The following is a 27266-nucleotide window of genomic DNA, read 5'->3' as shown; positions in this document are numbered from 1 at the left end:
TACTGGGGATCGGGCTAAAAATGCCAAAAACAAAACTTCCTAAAAAATAGGAAAAAGCAAACTTTCTAAAAATAGAAAGTTGTTCAAATTCGTTCAAATCAATTGCATTCTTCATCCTTTGGCCTTTCTGGGCACTTTGACGATGTCTGGACTCTGTTATCACTTGGCTTGCAAGAACTGACTTTCAATCCCTGGGACTTAAACCATTCAAAACTTTGACAGAACTGAAGCAGAAGGCCACAGACACTAACAAAAACCCTAGAAAGCAAGAAAAAGGGAGGGTCCCCATTCGCAATGGGGCGATGTGTGTAAAAGGTCACAACAAGCCCTAGTGGCATTGGATGTGTGATTCGTGATGAATTTGGTAATTCCCTAATGGAATTTTTAGAACACATTGGTCATTCTACAAACAATTTAGCAGATTTTCGTGTTGCATTACGTGGCCTACAGGTTGGAGTCCATAGTGGGGCCCGAAAAATCCATTTGGAAGGCAACTCCCTAAATGTGGTAAAAGCGATTAGGATTAATGAAACTCCATGTTGGATCCTCAACCAATGGCTCCGACCAATCAAATCTTTGTTGAATGATCTGGAGGACTTTCGTATAAGCCATATCTTCCGGGAAGGGAATGTGATAGCAGACGGTCTAGCTAAAGCAGCGGCGCAGTCTGTCACTACACTATTGTATGGTACCATGCTAACATCATACCTCAACGGCGCCTACTATTCCCACATGACACATCACCCTCGCCTTTCTCGATCAATGAGATCATTGATTTCCTTACTCTATAGGCAAGATTGGATTTGATAATCCACATCATGTGGGACGGCATATGAGTTGGTTAACACGAGGTTTCATTAAACATCAGTAAGTGCTAGGACATCTTACGTCCCCTTAGCGATCATGAGAGTGTAAGCTTGGTCTATTTATAGCACCCCGTTCTCATTTTTTGCATACTGCCTGATTTGAGCTATAGCGGTGTGATTGGGCATAGGGTGCTAAGGTTTCTAGGGATGGATATGCCTGTAATGCTGGAGTCCACCAAGTGACAAATGGCCTTCTTGGGGGAAATTTTTGACAAACATCTGCTAACAGTCATGGCCACGAAGCACCCGCTAATACTGCATGTTGTCAAAAGAATTTTGGGTGGAGATTTTATCAAAGCTTATCACAGGTACCAGGTAAACTCTGATATCCCGGCCATGTTCGTCGCCATGCTGGTTTATATGGGGGTGAGCAAGCAATGGGTCAAGAAAATGACTCAAATGATCTTCAAGCACTGTTTTCTTGGTGAGATTGATGTTGCCCTGGATAATATCGATGCCAATTTGCGTACCCCACTGCCACAAAATTACAACATGTCGTTGGGAGCGAGAGTTGTTGAGGTTAATAAATTTGTGGTGGTTCAAGCTCTTGATCAGGGGAGCCTATTTGCAGAATGGGATGGGAAGGACAGGAAATTTCATTCCTGCTTAAAGCAATTGGCGTTCTCTCGAGGCCTAGCAAGGCTTGGATGAGGCAGTTTGTTCTGGTGGAAGGCTTGAGCGAAAGGCAGGACATTGGAGTTCTAGACAATGGAGAGGTTGAACCTAACAATGCGTGGGGCTTTGGCCGTGGTGAAGAATGAATTCCGAACGATGATAGTCTCTCGCAGGAAATGGCTAACTCGGAGGTCCACGCAGACTGTGGGATGGACTACCCTGTGGTGTTGAAAGCGGTTCTTTGTCAGAAAGCTAAAGAAAGTGAGCAAAATCTACAGGAGGAGGACAGCAAACCTGAGGCAATGCGCTGGAGGAGACGGATGTTGGTTCTATCTGAGCCTTTGGGGCTATCTCTCCTTTTGTTTCAATTTTTTGAATTTTGGCATCATCAACAAGCATTTGCCTGAATTTTGTTAATGTAGTAAAATTATGCAGGGTGGTAGTCGGGTATACTGGTAGCAATTAGCCTCTATAGTAGGTTTTTTTTATTCTCGGATGTAGCTAATGGGCATCAGGCCTTTGGGGTTGTAGGCTGTAGGTAGCAAGACATATTTCCAAAATTATACATGTAAAAATCTTTTATATTAATATAATGGGTGCTGCCCCTCTGTAGCTATTTATCTATCAAAAAAAAAAATTAATCAATTAATATTATATTACTTAATCAATTAATTAATATTATATTGTTTAATTATAAATTTAATTAATATTATATTGTTTAATTATAAATTTAATTAATATTATATTGTTTAATTAATTCAATTCATATTATAATGCTGATAGAAATAAATCGATGATTAATCAGTATTAAATAAGTGAATTAATTATTTAATTATATTTTAATTTTATTCTTTTGTAGTTTAATTTTATTATTATTTATTATTAAATTATATTTCAAAGTGGGGACATTACATAAACTGCAACTACAAATTGCAAACACAATACTAGAACCCACGACAAGTACAATGTCATGCAAACTCGCTATTTTTGAGATCCACTACCATGAAAAGCTCAAATATGGCCTCTAGGTGTGATTGCTCCTTTAGCCAAGAAGGTTATCATCCTTGGGCATATGAGATCTTCAGGGTTTTCTTCCTTTGACCTCTAATAGATCAGTGGGTTTTCATTAGCGAATCCATCATTCTCTTGTCCTCCATTATCTTTTGGAATTTCTTCTCTACTTAAAAATGTAGACATCAAAGGTCTAGTTGGTCATCCAATAATCATTCGTGTTGTTAATGGGTCAGTTATTCCTAGAGTTACTTGTTTTCTCATTTTTTTAATCAGTTCTAGGCATATTCATACTTTGCAACATTTATGTCAATAAATTGGCCAATTGTTGTTGTCCTCTAGCAAGATCATTAAGTATATGTTATGTTATATTCACTTCATTCCTCCTTTCAATATCTACCATGATTTCCTCTAATTGTAAATCTTCAAAAGGAAGTCTTTCTTCTAGATTTTTTGGAAAATTGTACTGCTCTCTTCTAAGATTCCTCTAATAATACATGTTATCTCTTTTACCAGGCTGCATATGAATTATATTTCTGCATCAATCTTGTTGAATTCCCAACAAACTAGCAAGAAAACCAGATCTAATACCAATATCAAATCCTTACCAAAATATTTTAACAAACTTGCAAAAAAAATTATTTCCTACTTCCAAACAACTCATCAAAGGCAAAACATTGAACCACTCAATATTTCTAACTTTAGTAGTTAGGGAAATCCACAACTATCTTTTATTATCATGGGCTTATTCACAAACATTTGTAGGACCTGAACAATAAATAAACATTTCAACAAATAGTTGTCATGCATAAACCTTTTGTTGACAATTTCACAAACAATTAGGCAACAAAACCCCTGCCGGTATTTAATGTCAAAATATAAAAGTAGTAGTAACTAATATGTTATACACTAAAAAACCATACAATAAACAGCTAATATTACAACACCATACACTTGTCAAATGCTAATATTCACAATAGAAAATCACCAAACTCACAAGTAGTGCCTTCCAAGGTAATTATACAACTGAAAAGAATATATTCCACCTTCAAACAACAGCACGTACTATAGTAGGTACAATAACAGTACTATAGAGATATTATAGTGGGTATTGTAGAAGCCTTCAAAAATATTAAAATCTTCAATATTTTCACTCAATACGGATGTGTCCCTTAGGCAATCTTTACAAGGATGTCTCTTTATTAAGCCAACAATAGTAGAATAAAGGAATGGGGCCCCAATGCATACAAAGTGGTAACCATTGCTTCCATGACAATTTGGGGACAACTGTTGATTTTATGGTAGTGCTCGTTAACCACAGGCAAACATCAGATCTGTTGCCTTCCCAACCATAGACGATAAGCTTTTATCGTCACCCCCGAGCACACTACGTCCTTCATGTTATTGAATCCATTGCTATTGATGCACTCATGACCTTGCATATATATGAATCAATACTTCCTAATAGATCTCAAGTCGGCCATATACTTTTGGCGCAGAAGATAGGGTCAAACCTATATATTACAAGTTACATATGGGTCTCCCCTAGTTGCAAGTTACATTTAACTTAATCACAAGTTACACACAATTGGTTCACCCAAAGAGGGCCTGCCCCAGATTAGACTCATACAACTGAGATATCCAAATGCCAAGGCCGACAGGCCACTTGGCATTTTGTGCACTAGGTCGGCCCTAGAAGGGATCCGACCTAGCTACACAACAACACTCCCTCTTAGCTAGGGAGGATTCCTTCTGAATAAGCAAGTCACATAGGTGACTACCACCATGGCTACTCCCATGAATAATACATTCACCATAGCTACTCCCAAAGGGTGAACAAGCACATCATGGAATTTCTTCCATGATACCCACCATGCCTACTTGCATGAATAATACGTTCACCATAGCTACTCCCAGAGGGTGAACAAGCACATCATGGAATTTCTTCCATGATACCCACCATGGCTACTTGCAGAGGGTGGATCCACCATGCCTACTCACAGAGGGTGGAAGAGGGCTTTCACCTCAAACTTCTCCCAAAGAAGAGTGCATTACCACCATGCCTACTCGCAGAGGGTGGCTCCACCATGCCTACTCGTAGAGGGTGGAGCGAGGGCTCTAACCTCAAACTTCTCCCAGAGAAGAATGCATATCCACCATACCTACTCACAGAGGGTGGAATGAGGGCTCTAACCTCAGACTTCTCCCAGAGAAGAATGCATCTCCACCATGCCTACTCGCAGAGGGTGGAATGAGGACTTTCACCTCGAACTTCTACCAGAGAAGAATGCATTAACAAGGGATTGCACCTCAAACTTCTCCCTCACAGAGAAGAACTCATTAACCAAATCTTCATGATGACGTGGCTCCCTCTGAAGCTAGAATGTCAGGCTTCCTCTGAAGTTGATATGTTAGGCTCCCTTTGAAGCTGAAATGTCAAGCTCCCTCTGAAGCCGAAATGTCAAGCTCCCTCTCAACCTTCTGATCTCTTTGTCCAAGGTTACTTCTGATGATATGTCAGACTTCCTCTGAATGTTGATTCTTCCTCTACGAAGAAATGCAAGCAATCCTCCTTCCTTGAATCCAATCTCTTATGCTTCTTGGTCCGCCCTGAAAGCATTTCAAAGAGATTATCTAATGCAAAATGAAGCATACATGATTCACTATCAAAGTTATAGCATGAATTAATATAAAAATTCATGTGCATTAATCAAGCATGGAATACTTATCTCTTATTTAATGGATCTCAAAACCTTAGTCTATTTTCACTATAGTAGGGACACAATTGGAGTGATCAGGCCGAGCTTTCAGCTCAAGACGACAATCGCATCACTATCAACAACAAAGTCATCTCCATCATCTTGGGCATCCACAATCCATCCCCTAGTACTGACACCTGACTGGGGTTGAAATAGTAACAAGCTGTCGATGATAATCTCAGGCCTCCTGACTGTGAATGTCTTTGGAAGTGGTAGAAACTCTAAAGAAAGTTCACATATATCTCATCCCCATACACAAGATAGCAATGCTCAAACTCCAAGAGAAGACTCAGCAAGTCCACAAATGCAATTTGCAGCTCCCAAGGAATGGCAACAACTAATGAAGTCTCACGGCTGGGAATGGAAGCCATGATAGCAGTAGTTGTAGCAGCAAGTTCTTCAATGAAAACCACACACAGCAAGGGTTTATATGCCTAGCATAAACTATATGGCTTCCCTAAACAAGTACCGGCTTCCCTAAACAAGTATCGGCTCTAACAGTTGGGTGACTTGCCCCAAAGATCCTCACGTCAAACAATTGCAGACCACAAAAGACTAAGCGACTCTCTTAATAATGGTGACGTCGAGAATATACACAGCTCGTGATCGCAGTCAACCAATTGTTGTTCGCTTAGACTCACCAGCTTCCCTGTCCTAAGAAAATTCGCCCCTTCCAACGCCCTCGTCATGCTAAACGCCCAGCACGACCCACAGGAGCCCTAATTCTTAACCTCCGTGATGGCTCCCTTTTCGCTCCAATTGAAGTTATCAGGCAGATCTTCGGTGGGCAGAATGGGGGCGTCATGAGCACCAAATTTCAAAAACGGCGGCGAACAAAGCCCCAAATACTGACAGCAGAATTTGGTCTCCGTCAAATCTGAAAACTTCGTGATGCCATGGACGGCGCTTAGATCCAACTTCTGGTGCTCCAGAGCCCTTCGGAGATTGTCCTTGAACACCCCAAATCGATGGGCGTGCTCCTCTGGCCCTGAGTAATTCTTCTCAAATCTTGTCGGAAATTCCTGATTTGTTTAGACGCCTGACCGACGCTACTGTGAAGGGCGAAGGTCAGCGAGTGTAATCGCTACATTATCCTCTAAAGTCGCCTTCAATCTAGAAGAGATCTTAAATCTGCAATGGTTTCTGATTGAATTTCCCTTGAAAGCACAGGATCTACCTTCAAGCGGTTAGGATCGAAAGAAGGAACCCGCTCTGATACCATGTTGATTTTATGGTAGTTCTCGTTAACCACAGCCAAACATTAGATCTATTGCCTTCCCAACCATAGACGATAAGCTCCTATCGTCATCCCCAAGCACACTACATGTCCTTCATGTTATTTAATTCATTGCTATTGATGCAATCATGACCTTGCACATATATGAATCAATACTTCCTAATAGATCTCAAGTCGGCCATATACTTTTGGCGCAAAGGATAGGATCAAACCTATATGTTACAAGTTACATATGAGTCTCCCTTAGTTGCAAGTTACATTTAACTTAATCAAAAGTTACACATAAGTGGTTCACCCAAATAGGGCTTGCCCCAAATTAGACTCATACAATTGAGATATCCAAATGCCAAGGCCGACAGGCCACTTGGCATTTTGTGCACTAGGTCGGCCCTAGAAGGGATCTGACCTAGCTACACAACAACAACAGCCACCAACACAACCTCATTACATCACTGACTAATCCAATCAAACATTAAAAACCTATATGATATGATTAAATCATTACATATCTTTGAGGGTGTCTACAATAGGGATGTTTAAACTAGGAGGTGTTTGCAATTGTGATGCCTACAAAGAGGAGTGTCAGCCCCACTAACTCATAACTTAACATAATCGGGTTCACATTTATTTCAAGGTCCAACCACACATTATTTATCAATTCAAACCTTCATGACCATACCTAGCCATTAAATTGAAACCCATATCCAGGATGGCACTCAACAGTTAACATTTTTACTCTATTTGTAGATAATTTGAAAGGCTGTTTTGAATTTTTTTATTTTATCAATGGCCTTTAGCAAGAAAATATAGTGCAATGCTCCTCAAAGATATATATATACACACGTTTAGAAAACTTCCATCAACAGCTTAGAACAAATGAGGAAACACCAAACTAGATAGAAACTAGAATGATCACAAACTAGCTGCATGGTTGTGGTAATTGTTTAGCTGAGGAAGTACTTAGGCATATCAAACTCTTGTAGACAATAAACGTCAGGGCATACTTTTGTTTTGATAGTTACATGGAGTAAAATTGCATGAATAGTTTGTTTTTGGTTGGCAAAGATGCAGCTATAAAAATGAAGTTGATTTAGTTTAATTCGGGCAAGAAAATGCTTAAACAAGAATCAAATTGTCATTTTTTCCAATCTATAATGTTCAATTTGTCAATTTTCCATGCCAGTTTCATGTTTTCTAGTAACAATTCTGCCAAGTTTTTTGTGGAAATAATGCATTAGAAAAAGAAATCACATAATGGATCATCTTTACATTATAATACATGCATAGTAGCCAAAATAAGATGAAAATGCAAAAAAATGGGCACACTTTGCTAAAGAAATGGTTAAAAAATAAGAGCATACTTTACAAAGCTTAAGTCTTTGCCATTGTTATCCAACACGGCATCAAAAATACTTGAGCTGATTGTTTTTCCAATCTCATCTGGATTCCCCCAAATTGTTTGCACTCCAATATCCCTTAACTCCTGAAAACATAGGCTCCAGAAGACCATTCAATTCAAAAAGTTGTCATATGTATGAAATTATCAAGTTAATGATATCAGATGAGTGATATTGAGATTGTTAATATACTCTGTCTCCTCAGAAGGAAAGACAAAATGATAAAAATTACAAGACCTTAGGTATGCCAGGTGATCATTCTGAAAATATGCTTACTAGACAGAAAAGGAAAAAAGAATGCTAGAAGTTAACAAGAAGAATTGAAATATAAGCAATTAATATAAATCTTCAAACTCAAAAGTTAAAACAGCCAAAAGTTAGATTGATATTATCACAGGCAAACTATGAGTTTCTTGGGAAATTAGAATATATCAAAACAGATGTTAATCATAAATAAATCCAATAATTAGTAATTTGTAGCTCATTTGTAAATATTATTATGTCTTCCATGTTGACTAGTATGTATTATGTCTTCCTTGTTGACTAGTACAAGCCCACTAGGCTTCACATCCTAATGTCTGACAATTCTGCTTCCACTAAAATCTAAAATTCATACAAGTACAATCATAAGGCCTTGCACGAACTATATGAGCTAGTCATATCTTTTTCTATTATACAAATTCTTTCACAATGTATATAGCTGAATGTAAAGCCTTCACAGATGGAGAGATTTGTGCCGTTATTGCAATCTGAAATTTGGCCTGAGTTTGTGACCTACAGGTCTGTGCAAATTAATCTCATGCTATCAACTAACTGGAGATGCATGAAAATTATGTGAACCGATATTCCACAAGATTCCATATGCATATAGAATCAATATTTGTATCACATCATGGTGATAACTCTTCTTTTCCTTGCCCTTTTGCCATTATTCTAGATACCAAGGATCAAAATTGTAAAGCCATGTCTGATATTCTACAAAAAGTAAGGAAGTTCCTTGACATTCTGAGATTTTTCAAATTCCTTTTTTATGCTTGGGTCACAAGAATGAGAATTCATATCATTTTTGCATCTAATATCAAAAAGTTTTCATATCGTTAATTTGGTCATGTCCACAAGGTGCTGAATCAATATTTATAAAGGAGAACAGGGTTCCATTTCGTGAAATATTAGACCCATTGTTTACAAAAGGCATACGGGGTGCAAATCTCAGATGAATTTTGGCAGAAGTGTTGCCACTCAGACCTTGGCATCTAAGCCAAAGAAAGAATAATTAATCATGCAGCAAGAAAAAAGGTTAAATTAATTGTAGAGATCAGAGATAAAGAAAACACTCAATATGTGTTATTTTATACTCATTGCTGGGATGCCAGGTCTTCTTGCCTGTCTTTGTGATATAAATGATTTCAGGAGCAAACTCAAACAAATTCTCTGCTTGTTTCAGTTTGTAGTTATTTACAATTTGAAATAATTTTTTAGAGTTTTTAATTCTAATGTGCATGAAAATAGAAAGCACAGATATAACTGTTTTTAGAATAAATGTGATTGTCAATATGAGTTTGGCATGCATCCAAGTACATGTATATTTAGGACTGGATAAAAATGTAGTTCCTGGGAAAAGGATTTAAATGTATTCTCAAGGAAAAGGAGGAGTGGGGGAGGAAATTACATAGGGAAAAAAATGTTGTGGATATAAACTTAAAGTAATACTTCTTCAAGTTCTCCAAACATTAATTAAGAAACAAGTCTATCTTGATCACAAGTTGGGCTGACATCTTGAAATGGGAATTTTCATTGAAACTATTAAGATATTTTTCTTATCCAACAAGAAAGGTTAGAAGCATAGCAACCAAACCAAATTATTTCAACAAATCTCTTCCTTAAGCCATTCCAATTAGTAATAGCAACAACTCATTTTGAATTTTTAACCAAATCATACTTATTGAAGAGATTGTAAGGATCATCTTTGCCTAATTTATTTCTTTAGAGATATAAACACCTCCCTAATATCTCATATAATCTTTGACATTTGAAGGAGTCCCTCCAATTTACCAAAAAGGATTTCTTCATGTAGGTTTGATGAGTTTTATTACAGTGAATATCACTTTTTCAAGTAAATGCCACACATAGGCCTTGTTAATGGGCCAAAGTGGGTTAAATTCACCTAAAGCAGATGACAAAAAGATAGATTGGATTGAACCAAAGGAGGGGTGGGTAAAAATCAATTTTGATGACACTTCAAAGGGAAACCCGGGGCCATCAGGAGCAGGCTGTGTTGCTAGGGATTTGCAGGGAGCTAAACTAGTATGGAGCATGCAAAGGCTTGAAGATGGCACGAATAATGAAGCGGAAGCAAAAGCGACTCTTCTGGCAGTAGAGTTGGCTAAGAAATTATCGGTCTCCAAGCTACACTTGGAAGGAGATTTGCAAATCCTTATGAATGCATTAATCAAAGGAGGGAGATAGAGAATTGGAAGTTAGATAAGATAGTGAAGATCATTAGAAACCTTATTTTAACATTCCAAAATTTCTAAATTTCTCATGTTAAACGCGAGGGGAATGTGGAGGTGGACAAACTCTCCAAAATGGTGGCAAAGTATGCAAGAGAATAATCATGAGATATGGGAGGATCTTCGAGGTAGTCGGGTGGATGAGGTGGCGGTATGGGGGGGTTGGTACCTTGCAAGCAAGGTCAGATAATAAATGCCCGACAATTAATGGTTAACCTGGCCAAGAAGGTGGTGGAGTGTGTTGCAAGGTATAGATTGCATTGAGGATGGCCATTTCATTTCATTGTGTCTTGGTTAATGTAAGTAGAGGGTTGACAATGAAGATGCAAGCCAATTTCTCCCTGCAGACTTTGAAGCCGATGGTGGTATTCTGGGGGAAGATTACTGACGAGCTCAAGCACATCTTCAAGTTTGAATATGAATCCTTCCTCCACAAAGTGAGTGTCTTGTTGGGTGACGAATTATTGAAGGCGGAATATAGGTACCGCACATTTGTAGACATTGCATTTTTGTTCTTGGCGTGGTGCCTCAAACTAGGTTCCAAGGAAGATGCGCACTAGCTTATGAACCAGTGTGTAAGGGAGGAGTGTTGTTGGGGTATGGGCTCTCTCATTGCCATAGAAAGATCGGGGGAGGGGTTTGTGGCTACAGGCAGAGAATGGCTCCACGTTGGACAATTCATCCCTCCCTTGCATTCATTTTTCATTTGGAGTGAAAATGGGGACAAAGTTTTGTCGTGCGGCCGCACAAATTGGGTTGAGCTTTAATAAGGATTATCTCAGAGAAAGGGAGGCGAGAACGAAGAGAGGAGAAGAGACACTGCAACCAAAGCAGAGAAGCTAGAAGAAAAATGAAGCAAAGAGAAAGAGGGGAAGGCCCATGGGATCAAGGACCAAAAAAGCGCATGGAGTAGTCCCTAAGAACACTAAGGCTACCAGGCAGGGCGAGGCGGAATGGTGAGAAAGAAGTTTGTTGCCAAAATGCTCATGTGTTGCAGAATCCAAAGAAGGATGGATGGATAGGGTTTTTAAACTTTTTTGTTTTTGAGAAAGATAAGATGTATATCTGTAAGTAGTAGGTTGGGACACACAAAATAATTGTATAAATGTATGTAGAAGCTATGGTGGATAGGATAGATGCTAACTGTGAATTTTTATGGACTCAAAGTAGGAGGACTGGATTCATGATAAATCTTATTGTAAATTTCAATAATATTAAGAAATTACCTATACTTTACTAATCAAAAAATAAAAAAGTATATACCACACGTAGACACTAAAATCTTACATACACTCATCTGTAAACCACCACCCCCATCTTAACACCAAACAACATAATAACTCATTGAAATGGGTTATCTTACCTTAATTAATCCACTTGATCAAAATCAAATTAATTATATAATCTTTATTATTTAATTGATTTAAATTGATCGTTTTTTCACAATATTAAATATTAAAATAAATCCAAACAAATTTGTTAATTATAAATAATTTAATAAAAATAAAGAATCACACACCATAAATCAACTAATCAATCAACATTGTTAACTGATTAATCAATTTTGTTTAATTAAATCAATTATTTGATTGATTTAAATTGATCGTTTTTTCACAATATTAAATATTAAAATAAATCAAAATAAATTTGTTAATTATAAAAAATTTAATAAAAATAAAGAATCACACACCATAAATCAACTAATCAATCAACATTGTTAACTGATTAATCAATTTAGTTAATTAAATCAATTAATTTAGTTAACAATCCAATCAAATCAGCTAGCTCATCAATCAACATGGCTAGCTCATTATTCAAACTAATTAAACAATTCAATTAAAAAAATAACGGATCAATTAAATATGATAACTAGCTAATTACCTCCATTAAAATGGATAAGAGCTGCCACCTCTCCACGCCCATTTCACAATCAATGGAGGTAAATTCATTATCCAAGATCAGATGCTAGTCATTCAACTACCTCAACAAAAAACTATAAATTGGGATCAAATCCATCATTCCTTCATCCTGATTTGGTGAATGTAGAAGTTATCCAAGTGTACAACAAACATTCAATCCTTGGTTGGAGCATATCCATTTGTTGTCAAGAGGTATTGCATTTTGGTTTGAATCATGTCTTCAATCCATTGTGTTTATGCAAATTGTATTCTCACTCTATCGGAACTGAGTTTGTGATTCAATTTGAAGTTTGTATTTCATTTTGCTGAAATCTAATCTTTAGTATTCAATTCACGCTTACACCAAGCATGGTGCACTTTATCCAAACGTTGTGAAATTCCCTATCAATGTCTTAAATAATTTGTTCTTGTGAGTCCCTTAAAAATAGTCAAATGACAAATTTAGCACTTTGAGGTCGGTGTGAGAGTCTGTGACAACATGAAATTGTTAAAGAAGCTAATCACAATTACTATGAAAAGCACTTCACCATGGCTCAAAAACTAATGATTTATCTAACAAAATATTGTGAATGACTAGAATTTCTCTGTAACGTCCCCAACTAGGAATTTTGTCAATTTAATTTTTTTTGTAATTTTTATGAAACAAAACACAAACTGGAACCGAAAAATCAAAATGAAGCCAATCACTGGAAACTTATTGTCAAACCTTCTATGGCTGGGAAGCAACTTCAGCTTCACCCCAAACTCGCAAAATTCATTTATACATAATAGATAACCAAAATGAAAGTGTTGGGGTCTGACATTAACACCCTTTTATATGCAATTACACTTAGATTTGGGTAGCCAATGCTCACAAACTTCAAATTCAAGTGCTCATATAACTAAAAATAAATGAATTGACCATCAAATGGCAACAAACATTAAGAATGAAATCCTAGTGTATGAAAATTGGATGGATATGAATTAAACACCAATTTATCACCTTCAAAATGCCTTTATTAGATTTGCAAAATTTTGAAGCGACTTAAAACTGATATTTCAAACTCGCAATAATTGAATGTAATCAGAAATGGTGAATGTGCAGCTACAGAAGCACTATATGGTGAATATTGGGCAAGCTTGTTGACTAGACATGACTATAAAGGCTTTCTAGGAGCCCTGTATGGTGAATATTAGGCAAGTTTTCTGGTTGGATCTAACTGTAAAAGAATTGTAACAGCAATAATGGCAAGGCAAATGACCTAAGGAGGTCACGTAGTAGCTAGGAACAATCAATTAGAAGCTGCAGAGAAGCCCCAGGCCTTCCAAAATGATGATAACAAGTAATAACATGTCTGCAAACAGCAAAAGATGTCCATACCACTTGCCCAAAGTGCTTTTGTAACCTCCTCCAATGCTGGTATGCCCAAATGTAGCTTGGAAACTGCTAAAAACAGAAATAGTCAGGGCAGATCTGCCCTCCCAAGCAATGGCATTGCCAAGGAAAGTGACTAGAAACGTTGTGACAATAAATTATGACAAACCCTCTCTGAAAACCTTGCAGAGTGATGGTGTTGCACTAAATCTATGAAAAATGAAACATATGATGATGAATTCACCTCTTCGATGCTAGTATACTCAAATTGATGACTCTATATGCTAGTCACTGCGCTAATGATGAAAAATTATTTGCCAATAATATTAATAACAATATTATTTAGGTTGTCCCTTAAATTAAAAATTACCAAGACCAACTTAACTAATATTAAAACTTTCTTCTCTTGCTTTACCAACTAGCCTATGAGAGAAATGGGGATAGGCTAGAGGACTTCTCCATGGCTCTATTATTGAAAGGGTGACATGACATTTTCTAACAGAACTTTGTAGTTTGTAGTAGATGAATTCTTGATAAGAATTTCTTCTAGAAAAGTTGGAGCCTATAGGATTGGCAATACAACAACAAGGTTAGAAAGATGCTCTGTTCCAGAAGGAAAATAATACAAAAGGCATGGCAAAAGGAAAGAAAAATTGTCTATACCAAATACCCTTCTAGTTTCAAGAATAAGAATAAGAAAAAGAAAACTTATAAAACTAGTCCTATGAATGTAGAATAATCATTCTACAACCTCTATAAACTTTGATGTAGGAAAAAAGTTTGTCTTGATCACAAGTAAGCTTAAAATGTTGGCATTCATGCTGTAATTGGAAATGCCAACAAAACATTCATATTCAATAACAATGGTGTTAGATGCATAGAAAACAGTCTGAAATCTTTCAATAAATTTCTTCCTTAATTGATTGGCAATAACTCATATTGAATTTCTATCCAAATTGCACGTGGAGAAATTTTTAAACATCATCTTTATCTTGTGTAACATTTTAGTAATAGAAACATTACCCATCCTCATGAAAACTTCTTGTTCAAACTGGCCCTTCCCTTCAATTTAGTTTTTCAAATGTAGGATTATCAAATCTTATTACAAACAACAAAACCTTTTCAATGGAATGCAAAATATGGTGCAGATTTTCTAAGGTATTCAAAATTTCCTTTTTAAAATCTAAAATGACTTGTCCTCGTAAACCTATGAAAAATGATAAGATTGTTAGTCACAGGTTGTGTTACAGGTTGTCATTGATGTCAATGTACTAGTCTTCAGATCATACATGGTTGCATCAACAATATGTCCTCTAATCATACAGTTGGGATCAGATTCTGAAATGAAATCTGTACTTCTATATACTGTTTATTCACGAGAAAAATATGAATTAGATACACATACCATCTGCAAAAAGAATTTAAGTATGATTCAGTTCATATGGTTGCAGAGAAGAATTGAAATAGTTAAACGCAGATCTTGATTACCTTGCATATTTGAAGTTACATAACATAAAACTTCAGATTGATATCTGTGTTATATATGTATTCTCACGGCATAAGACTTTTCAGATTGATATCTGTATGTATCCTCACGTATTTTTCAGATCATGGGCTATAAAATCTTCCTCACACTATCACGACACCAAGGCATTCGAATCAAATAGAAATAATAATGATTGTGATTGGTATTTATAAACTTTGACATACAGATTATCGTTGGTTTAAAACAATATTTTACTACTCGGATTCTCCACGGACTCGGCAAACCAAAAAATTGGACTCGGACTCGGACTCGGACTCGTGAAAGTCTCAAGAAAGGACTCAGCAAGGACTTGGCAGAAAAAAACCATAGTTTTACCCAAAAAAACATAAAAAAAATTAATGCATTTAGAGAACATAAGAGCCATAATTGAAACATTAAACATGTCATATGATCTTCAAACACTCAATATTTGAAATTTCATCATTCATACTCATAGTTTCAAACTTTAAAATGTACAACAGCAGCATAAGTCTATAAATGTTTACAAAATTATATATAATGGTATGTCCAAATGTGAAAAACAACAATGAAGAAACTAAAGAGAAGACTACATCTTCCTCTTCCCAGCTCTAGTGAAAACCAAGGGAGAGATGAAACTAGAGGGTCTAGTTCTAGGAGTCCGATGTGGCTTCTCCAGCTCGCCAAAATTAGGTTGAGGGTAGCACCACTTGCTGGGGTCTGAGGGTGAGAGAGAGGGGGTAGAGAGATAGGTCTAGATCTTGGTGGAGAGAGGAGAGAGTGAGATAGAGAGTGGTAGAGAGAGGGGATAGAGGAAGAGTGTAGGGAGATAGATAGGTCTAAAATTCGGAGCAGATAAAGTGAGTAAGAGAGAGAGAGTGAGAGAATGCTAATAGGAGCCTATTGATTACTGAAATTTGACTGTCTGAAAATTTAAAAGATCTTCTAAAACCTAGAAGTTGCATTATAACCCGAGAGATCTAAAACCGATCTCAAACATCCTGTCAATATATACATGAAATATAACTTGAAGTATAAGAAAAATGTTATATTTCATGTATATATTCTGATGAAGAGAATGAGACTGACTTGAAAAAAAAAAAGATAATTTTTTGACGTGTTCTTATCTCTTTTGTTGGGCATGTTTTTGTGCATCATGAGTCTTTAAGTCGGACTCGCGAGTCCTTGGCATAGACTCGCAAATCTTGTGCCAAGACTCGTCTGGACACGGCTCGGCGAGTCGACTCGGCCCACCAAAAAACTCATGAGTCTTGGCGAGTCCCACGAGTCTTTTAACTATGGTCCATGAGGCTAAACATTGAAAGCCTATGGGACAATCAGCCTTATCATCATTGACTTTTGCATTTAAATTCTTTTTCTCTACAAGCTGATGATGACTCCCCCAATTTCTCAACAGCCCCCTCATTGATAAGACTATACCATGAACCAGCTGTCAAAACATTATCATAATTGCTCCTAATGTCTCTATAAGCATCAAACTCCAAAATGAAGTGTCTTTCAGATTCAACTGCCCCAGAAGTGCAAAAGATACATACCCTTTCTTTCCAAGTTTCTTTTGGCCTTTTACACCATCTTGTTTCACATCGAAGTTGATGAGAGTTGGTTCTCAGCCAAATCTGTTCTCAAAATATCAAGTCAAAGCATATGGCAAATGAGCTCAAAACTATATTATATAGGATTCCAAAAGCCCACGCCTAGCTTAAGAGGTTCACTTTTTAATTTAATTTTAAACACCTTATATCTCTCCAATGTTGGTGCCCAGCCCCATAAATTCAATTAAATATTAACTAAAAGCACTTTTAATTTTAACTTGGGCGCCCATATAGTGAAATATTAATAGATTAAATAACAATAAAGTTAAATATTTAATTTAACTTTATAACTTATCATTATTTAAATTAAATGCATTGAACCACATAAAAAAATTTAACTTGGGCGCCCATATAGTGAAATATTAATAGATTAAATAACAATAAAGTTAAATATTTAATTTAACTTTATAACTTATCATTATTTATATTAAATGCATTGAACCACAAAAAAATGGGAATATCATCATCACTTGCTCCAATTGGCATCCCAAAAATAGAAACACTGCCAACTAGCCAAGTCAGTGTCCACCCTGACACTTACTGTAAACAGTATGGACAAATTACCGAAATCACTCCCAAAAAGGACGTTATACAAAGCTCAACTGCCTGAGCTCAATACAACACCTATCACCGCCAAATAAGTTGGATCATACTGTTTCCATGTCATTAGCCTACAGGAACCCACTGAATAGACTAATGATTACCATACTAAAGTGCTTAGAAAGAGGACATTACAAACATCCCCTGGGACTGCGCTATTTTTCTTAAATTGGTGAGATGTTCAAAAACACCAGGAGACAACTAGCTGTCTCCAATATAATCAAAGGACATCTGAAACATTATGGGCTGTCTTGGGGATGGCCAGATGTCTTTGGCCATGTCTCATTTGTTAGAAAGAACTCAGAAACTTTAGAAAGAGGACAGAAACATCCAAGAAGAAAGGAAAAAAAGGGATCCAGGCATGAAGTGCAACCATAGTAGATCCAGTTACAGTGTATTTATCTATCTTACTACTATACCTATTTGATCACCTTATGCCCTTTGGGCCTTTTGTTTTATATGTATACAATGAAAGCCAAAAACATTGTGTGTATTTATATATCTTCTACTTTCTACCCGTTGCCCTTATTCTTGGACGAGAATGACAATCTTCTACTTTCTACTCCTTGCCCTTATTCTAGAACGAGAAACAATGTTGGACCTAGTGCTAGTGTAGTTATTCTCGACTCTGAGGACCATTTTATCAAAAGAGGTTGGTTTCTTTCTTGGGTTAATCAAACAATGAGGCAAAGTGGGAGGCAATTATTTATGGGCTCTATATGACCTTAATTCTAAATTGTCACAAAACTCTAGGTTGAAGTCAATTCGTTGATAGTGGTTAAAGGCCTCTGTAGTGGTCCTTTGGGTTACATGTATACAATGAAAACCAAGAAAATTTTGTGCACACTATCAAGGCAAGCAGAAGATGGAGTGTGAGGGCAGCAGGAGTAATGGGGAGCGATCATGATGAGGATGTTGATGACAAGTTAGATACAGCATGGCCCAACAGCGCTCTTCAGCCCCGTTTCCATAGACATGGGCAGCGGATTTTGACTGCAGCAAAGCAGGAGCGGTGATTTCAAAGCAGAACAAAGCGCAATATAGCTGGTTTTGTGCGGCCCACAAAAGCTGGAGACAGTAGTAAGATTTTTGTGGATGAAGAAAATTCATCCATTTCTTTTCATAGTTGCAGCACTTTCTGTAAGTCCCAGATCCGGAATGGTAATGTTGCTCTTTCCCCTGTTTTGGTAAAGTCGCCTCAAGTTTCCAAAGTAGATCAAAGTTTTCAGCGAAGTATTAGTAAAGGGGGGAATGAGATGGCAGCAGTTGTCCATATCGATTCATTGGATGCGGAGGTTGAACATGCGCTTCACTCTGAACATTCAAGGGTTAAGGATCCTATCGAACCTGAGCTTATTTTTTGGGGAACATTTGGCATAAAATGGCTGAATGTTCTGCAGATTCGATCCTTCTAGAGAACAGTATCAATCAGGATGCAAAGTATTATTGCTGCTGTTTTTGGATTAGTTTGGATTAGATTTTGACATTGCTCTTTCTGGATTAAATTGTATGAATTTTTCATCAATATTTCAGATGAAAATCAAAATCACATTCTGTGATCAGATTGCAAACTATTTGGAATGTAGATCCCTCCAGAGTTCTGAGAAGAAGACTGCCAATTACTACTTTTATTCGGTGTGTAAGACTTCTTCGAGCAAACTTAAGTGCTTCTCTCCTTTTTTGATGTTCAGAGGTTGTCTCAAGCTATGTTTCAGTCTGAGGATCAAATTTCGTTTGGCTTAATGGAACTTGTTCTTTGGCATGACTGGTGTTACCTGTGCCCTTGGAGGCCCATTTTCATTCCCAACGTTGAAACTATAGCCAAAATTTCTATTTGGATTTGTTTATACGGTTTCCCTTTGGTTCTAAGAAATTCGAACTTGATCAGGAGGATATAGCTGAAAAGATTGGTGAGTTTGTGAAGCTGAATCCAAGCAAGTTGGTGTTTAAAGCATAGTTCACTTACGCTCGACATGGATTCAGCAGACCAAAAATTTCAGACTCAGCCAAAATCGGCAACTTGTAATATACTTAATCTCTTAAAAATATAAATTTTATGGAAATACAATTACAAACTATATCAATAAGCCTGGTGGAGGTTTAGGGACAGCGCCTGCAGTGGGCAACCTTACGGGGTCTGGGGACCAGGTCCCCGCCCCCAAGCCCAAATGACACAACAACCATTCAAGCTACCCAGCCAAATTGGCCATAAATTCTGAAATCTACAGTTTAGGGAATCGGAGCCAATCCTCAATTTCGACCACATCTTTGCCAAACTCCATTGTCTTAATATGATCGGGTAACTCAAAATAACCCCTACTTTCGGAATCCAATTTTAACTAAAGACAGAACGATATTCGTGTAGGAAGAAAAAGATAGATTGGCGTGAGACAGGTGGTTCGACCTAGTTCTAATCCCCTCCAAACCAACGCCCTGAAGATGCAATTCAGAAGAAAAAGATGTCTTGAGAGGGATGACGGTTGAAAACCCAGAATTGCAGTCGCTTGGCCTTGGTGAAAGATCAACTTTGCCCTTTGCCCTCTGCCCTAACCATCCGGAATTTTACTCACTTCTAAATCCTGAAACCTCTTAGATGAATTGAATGTATGCTTCTGGATTCGATTGTTTGTGTGAGATTTTTTGCAACAACAAATCCACCATCAGGTTAGGAAAAAGCACCAAAGAGAGAACGATTCCCCTGAAACAGTGGCAATGGTGGCAGTTTTATTACGGCCAGGACAGACCCGTAGATCCTGGAATACCTTCTCCACCATGAAGATCATTCGAGCAAGTCCCACCATTATCGAAATCTTTGTTTCGAGACACCCTGAGGGCAAAGGATCACTCAGAAGCGCGGGAGATCTTCGGGTGTTGGCATACAAATAAATAATTTAATCACAATTATTTAATATAATAGGATAACCGAAAATTATGTAAATAAAAGAATTTATATATAAATTAATAATTTATTTATTTATAATTATATAATTAATATATTATATTGATTGATTGATTATAGTACAACGTTTTTATCAATGGGATTGTGGGATCTACGAGCGACCATAATCTAATTAAGTAATCTTCACTTTTGAATGGTTTTATTGAGTTAAATTTTGGCGTAGGAGGTTGTAGCTAGTGCTAAGTGCTAGTGTCATTCTTGCATATGAGAACCATTTAATCAAAAGAGGTTGGTTTATTTTTGGGTTAAACAAACAATGAGGCAAAATGGGACTCAATCGTTTATGGGGTCTATTTGATCTTAATTTTAAATTGTCAAAAACTCTTAAGTTGAAAATTCATTAGTGATGTTTAAAGGTCTCTTTAGTGGTTCTTGTTCAAATTGGTGATTCTAAAGTATGATGGATGAAGCACTCTTTATGTTTCAATTTTTCCTATATTAATTATCTTTATTATTTTTTATTTTTGAGGTTGTAATAATGTGACAAACTTTTTGGTGAATCAAGGTGTTGATCAAAATTTCTTTGAAGTGATAATTAGTGTTTGTTGGGAGATGAATTTTAGGAAGAAAAAACAATAATTGGGTCTAAAGCTTGGTTTTGAGCTAGTACTTTTGTATTTATTTCTTGTGTCATAGTATTGACGATACTCTTGTACATCTTGACATGTGTGATTCTCTTCTAGTTATGTGGTTTTCAATTTTTTGTTATGTATTTGTTGGTGCTTATTGGTTTTTTTATGGTTTTTGGCTCAGCATGACTTTTGATGGTGTTTATTGGTGGTATCAACAAACACATGGTTTTTTTCTATTATGTACAAGAATAGGCTAACTTATGGCAAGGAAGCAAAACTAAGTTTAAGGGATAAGATCCTTATCATCATGGGAAGTTGTCACACAATTAGTTGCACAAGATAGCACTAACTTAATTTTTCTAGATTTAGTCTTAGAGCATTTTGGGGTCAAAGGACATGGAGGATAGCAAGTTCTTGGGGTCATTTGAATCCATTATAGAGGATTCTATTGAAAAAGTAGAATTAGTTATTACATAGACCAAAGTGCACAAAGCATGTGGTGCTAGGTTTGGTGAGCTCTAATCAAGGGTTGGGTTTGAATGTTTTGAACATCTTAGGTGAAGTAAAAACTTGAGTAAATCTCAACTGGTGGCATAAAAATGGCTTCCCAAGCCAACAAACTCCATTTTCTTCATAATTTATTTTGAACATAGAATGATCAAACATTTGTCGATAACTCACAACAATGATGTGTTGAAGGTGACTAGTACCTATACTTTGCCTTCCATGGATAAACTTCATTTGGTTTGGGCACAATAGTGACAAGTAATCATTTATGGTGTTCAATTTTTAACTTTGGCTACTTGTGGTCAAAATACTTTTGCTAACCCCAAGTCAATGGTGGTCAATGTTAGTTGTGAGTTGGGTGGTGATGCTAGTGAGGAGGATGACAATGTGGTGGCACATGCACAAGTGTTAAAGACTCTGGAGTGGTACAAGGGCAATAAGTTTAATAGTTTATTGGGTTTTGACTTTTCAATGTCTTTTTGTGGGCTTTCTCTGTTGTAATATTTAACTAGCTTACCTATCTTTAGAAAAAATTGTGTCAAAGATGTTGAGATATATCATTCTTGAGGCAACTTACTTACTAAATTTATAATTTAAGTGGAATAGACACTTCAAAAATGATATCTTTTAACATCTTTTACATTATTTTTTCTAAAAAAATATGCTAATTTTATTTTATTCTTTATTTCTATCACAAGAGTTGTTTGAGTTTACTTAAGTGGTATTTTATTTTATATTCTTAAAATATGATAATATTTAATAGCAATTGAAGTTATTATTTTGTATGTTCATCATATTTAGCTTTTAAATTGGGGGGCACTCTAGAACCCTAGAACCATAAAAAAAAATTGAATATTATGATATAGGTTATACTAATTATTATTTAATTTAATACATGTAATGGTAAACTTAGTAACTCATCACATTTTCTATTTGAATGTGTGTATGTCTTAGTGGAACATTCTTAATATAATAACATATTTATAAGTGGCATATTCTTGTATTGCACTTGACTTATGGCTCAATTCTTATTTACATGTATATCACCTTATTTGCACCATTTTATATGCATTCACCATTTATTCATTGTTACTACACTTTCATTTACACTTACCTCATGTTCCCATGCGGCTGCTTAAGTCAATTTTCTACTCAATTTTAAGCAATGGGAGTGTTCCGATCCAAATTCAAAATTGTTGGGAAAGGATAATTTAGAATCTTTTGCTATTTTAGTGGAGCAGCTATTATTTAGGAATTGAAAATAACGGCATGTTCCCATGCGGCTACTTAGCTTATTTTTGCTAGCAACCGCTGCTCAACTTTTTTAGGAAATATCTGTGGAGCTGGTGGCCCCATAAGTATTTATTTTTCTGCTTATTTTTTAAGGGAAATCTTAAAATTGGTATTAATAAATTAATAATATTAGTAATAATTTGTGCATAATAAAAAATAGAAATAAATTGTTAAAAAAAAAAGAGGGAAACAAATTTGTGGAGCCACGTGGCATTTTTAGCAATATGCAGTTGTTGCTTATTTCCAGCGCCCCCTATTTTCCCATAGCTTATTTTTTATTCCTAAATAATAGTTGCTCCACTTAAATAGCAAAAGATTCTAAATTATCCTTTTCCAACAATTTTAAATTTGCATGGGAATACTCCAACTACTTAAAATTAAGTAGAAAATGGAGTTAAGCAGCCGCATGGGAACATGAGGTAAGATGTGGGAAAATAGGGGGGGCTGGAAATAAGCAAGAACTGCATATTGCCAAAAATGCCACGTGGCTCCACAAATTTGTTTCCCTCTTTTTTTTTATCATTTTATTTCTATTTTTTCTTGTGCACAAATTATTACTAATATTATTAATATCAATTTTAAGATGTCGGTTAAAAATAAGCAGAAAAATAAATACTCATGGGGCTGCCAGCTCCACAAATATTTCCTAAAAAAGTTGAGTAGCGGCTGCTAGCCAAAATAAGCTAAGCAGTCGCATGAGAACATTCCCTTACTTCCATGTGTTTTCTCCTTGCCTAAAGTTACCACCTTGTCTTTGAGGTACATTTCCAAATGGCCTTAGACTGCATTGGTTCATCCCTATTGCACACAATAATGAACCTAAAGTTGAAGCATTCCAAATCAAAATCAAAATATCCCACCCCTTTCTACAAGTCGATATAGACTAATTTATACATGTTTATGCAACATGTTGTTATGTCATGCTATTTAAAGACATTCTTTGGTGATTTTAAACATCATTAGGAAAACACATGCAATTACAAGGAGAAAATCATTAGAGCACACTTCAATTCACAAAGGATGAAGAATCAAATCCACATCATATGCATAGAGGTCATATACATGTTGGTAAATGTTATCTTTAATATTCTACATCGTTGCTAATATGACCCACTAAAAGGATTGACCTGGGAGAACATAATCACTTATTGAATCAACAATCTCTTGATGATATCCTTGGACACCACCTCGACACATCTAGTTACCAAGAAAACAAAAGGGAACAAGTTCACAAGCACATATTTTGGCAAATCAATCTCGCATGTCATAGTCCAATTTTGAATATCAAATTGAGTTTGCAATGCTTGGGACCAACTTTTCACACTTAAGATAAAACCAAGAGAAATTTTACAATTGCACAAACTTTGACACATCTATCAAAACCAAAGACGTTAATTTGTGGAAAGTAATAAATCAATTCAACGCCACATCTACATCATCTTCTCACCAATTATTCTAGAGCTAAATATTATTAAGTCTTCTATTTAATTCTTCCATATTTATATTGATTTAATTTCAACTACTTAATCTAGATTAGTCACATACTTCACACTTCCTTCAAGAATAGACCAAACAATCAAGCTATTAGAAAACACGAATGATAGTTGCAGGTTTGACTCCTTAAACTTAACCCCCTCATTCAAGGTGGTTATAATAAGATATATTAGGACTTCGTTTCATATATTTCACCATTTATTGATTCCTTAATTTAAAAAATCGCATACTCTAACGATTATATTTGTTTACTTAAATCGAAAATTTTCCCTTTTTCCTTGTAATATAATGGGGGTTGCTCGTCGCAGGCAAGCTACGGCGTAGAAAATGCAAAGTGCCCTTATGACAGTCAAAAGGGAAAAGCTAATTGAAGGCTTGGAGCTCATTGGTGGCAACCCCTGTATTTTCCTATCGCTGTTTGTTATTAATCAATTGGTTTACAGAAATGGATGGTATTGCAGACAACCTGAATGGGGCTAATCCTCAATTTTTGCTAACATTTTCAGGTGAACAGAGGAAAAACCATTGACAATCTATTTTATCAGATTCCAAATTGTATTAAAATTGGCAGATATCAAAATTTTGATCATAGGCCATTGGAGGATCAGAGCCCCCATGCTAATCATTTTGCAAAACTGAAATTAACCAATTGGTAAAATTACCAATGCCGTGAATGCAAAATTCATGAAATAAGTCATCATGCACCTGCAATTCTGTAATTGTGAAAAGTCAATTAACATGAAATGATGAAGCGGCAGGGAGAAAAGGAAGAACATCTCAACTGAAAAACGAGAGAATGGCGTTTTGGTCATCTTGGGGGAGGCCTCTTCGCCAGCAGTAAAGATGGTAACTTGATGCCCCGATTTCTTGAGATCTCTGGCCAACCAGAAGCCTATAATGGCGTGCCCTCCGCTATTTGTGTTAACAATCAACACATTTTTTTCCGCGTCAGCTCTAACTTTAAATGCGGACACAGCATATCTCCTCCTTGTTGAGGTCTGCAGTGAGGGATGCCATCGCCTATACAGCTGAGGCTGAGGCTGCCCTGCCACTGTCACTGTCACTGCCCCTGCTACTGCCATGGCTTCCACCGCTTCCAAAATCAGATACGAGAAGCTCACTTTGCTTCACTCCTCGTTATTTTCGCCTCATCGTTATCTACTCCAACCAAATTCAATGCTCGCCACACGATTTGGAACTGCACTTCTCTCTGGAGGGCTCTCTCTCTAGTATTTGTTTTGTTTTTATTTATTTATTTTAGACTGATTTTATATTATTCATAAAGACATTTGTGCAGTTATCTATATGGGATCAGCTATTTGATATGGGAGCACAAATCTTTAGACTGAAACCTCTTCGACTAAGAACAGTTATTTGATACTAGAGCACAAGTCTTTAGACTAAAACCTCTTTAGCTAAGAGCAACTGTCCGATATGGGAGCACAAATCTTTAGGCTGAAACCTCTTTGAGGGATATTCATTCCACCAAATTCGTCTAGGGCACGATCTCAACCTCGTCCCTTATGATGTATTCATTAGAGGCACGGTCTTCGCCTCACCCTTATGATGTCGGAGCCTTCCATACAACAAGACTTAATGCCTAGTGGGGTCAGTAAGAACCACTCAACTTCACCAACAAACCAAATATACTAATATTGAATATTGATTACAAATATCTTGCTCATATGAGCATCAACATTAGACCAATACAAGATCCTTATGAGCAAAAACATTAGAAATCACCTATGGAAGACCAAGAGTCACTACTTAGAAATTCACTTTTATTTAGAAACCACTTCCAATGGAAGAGCAATAGTCACAACTTAGAATTCCACTTTAGATGTCCCTATGAGGAATTGAATTTGGGTCTCCACAATGAGAACCCAAAGGTTTAACCAATTAAGCTCAACCCCTTGAACTGATATTTGTTTTTAAAATATCAAACCTAAATTAATAAACAAAACAATAAACTCGGAGTTGTAACCCATCTCTTATTTTGAACATAAAAAGATTTTATTTTTTAATAAATAATATTTGATATATTTTTCTTCCTTGTAAGATTGTAGATGTTTTAGATATAATATGAAGTATACTTCAATTGTTGATACAATGGAATGTCTTCTAATTTGTATTTGATACATGATATGAGTTTGCATTTATTATATCAATGTTTATTTTGTATTTGAAATTTCAAATAAAAGATAGATGGTATTGTGACCACTTTAATACATTACTATTTAGAAGATTTAATGTTTGTTTTGTTGATATATGACCAAATATGGTCAATAAGTGATCCTAATAAGGGGCTCTTCTTGTTGAGTAGGAAATTTATATTATTGTTGTTGAAAAATGTTTTAATGTGTTTCAGTTAAATTGTCTTTTGTAGCATCTAACCAAATAATCACTTAACAATGTATGAAAATTTAATGAATAAACATAATGGTTACAAGGATTCAAAGAGTCAAACACATAGACCAATTTTACTAAAATACATAATTGATTCTAAAATTATCAAAAATAGTGTAAAATCCATTTACTATACTCTGGTATGAATTGTAAAACTCAATTTGTTTACATTATAGATGCATGTTTACATATTTTGAAACCATATGACAACATATGAAACAACTTTAGTTTTAACGGTCAAGCTCTTTTGTAGCACACACATAGCTATAGTATTGTATTGATAAGTATAAGAAATAAGTGCTAGCATGAGTAGCGTAGTTGGCTAAGGGATTTAGGTTCTTCTCATATAGGTTATGAGGTTGATTCTTATTGGGTGGACTTACCTAATGGGTGTGGCTTGGGGGTGGTTGCAACCATCCCCAAGGGACTAGTCTTGCCTCATCTCACCCCATTAGTACCCTAACATGGTAACAAAAAGTAAGCCCGAGGCAAGGCCTGGTAGGAATCATTGGGATGAAACATGGGGATACACTTGGTGCAAAAAAATATATATAAGAAATAAGTAAGAGTCATCTACTCTTCTCAATCATTTGGTCACAAGATAAATAGTGAAAGAGAGAAAGTATTACCAAGATGATATCCACCCTACC

General features: G+C 36.2%; 1 protein-coding gene across 1 annotated transcript in view; it reads right to left on the bottom strand.

Annotated features, from left to right (window-relative positions):
• Positions 1 to 25426, bottom strand: part of LOC131074961 (chloroplast stem-loop binding protein of 41 kDa a, chloroplastic) — a 126255-nt gene extending 100829 nt beyond the window's left edge. The window contains exons 1-2 of the mRNA XM_058011716.2: positions 24993 to 25426; positions 7850 to 7971 (exon numbers count right to left, since the gene is read on the bottom strand). Coding sequence (XP_057867699.1) covers positions 7850 to 7971; positions 24993 to 25292 — 422 coding nt within the window. The 5' untranslated portion in view covers positions 25293 to 25426. The remainder of the gene's footprint in view (positions 1 to 7849; positions 7972 to 24992) is intronic.
• Between the last annotated feature and the right edge of the window lie 1840 nt (positions 25427 to 27266).

The sequence above is a fragment of the Cryptomeria japonica genome, chromosome 11 (assembly GCF_030272615.1).
Source record: "Cryptomeria japonica chromosome 11, Sugi_1.0, whole genome shotgun sequence".
Lineage (NCBI taxonomy): Eukaryota > Viridiplantae > Streptophyta > Pinopsida > Cupressales > Cupressaceae > Cryptomeria > Cryptomeria japonica.
Note: the sequence above shows the minus strand (reverse complement) of the source record. Positions and strands in the feature narration are given on the sequence as shown.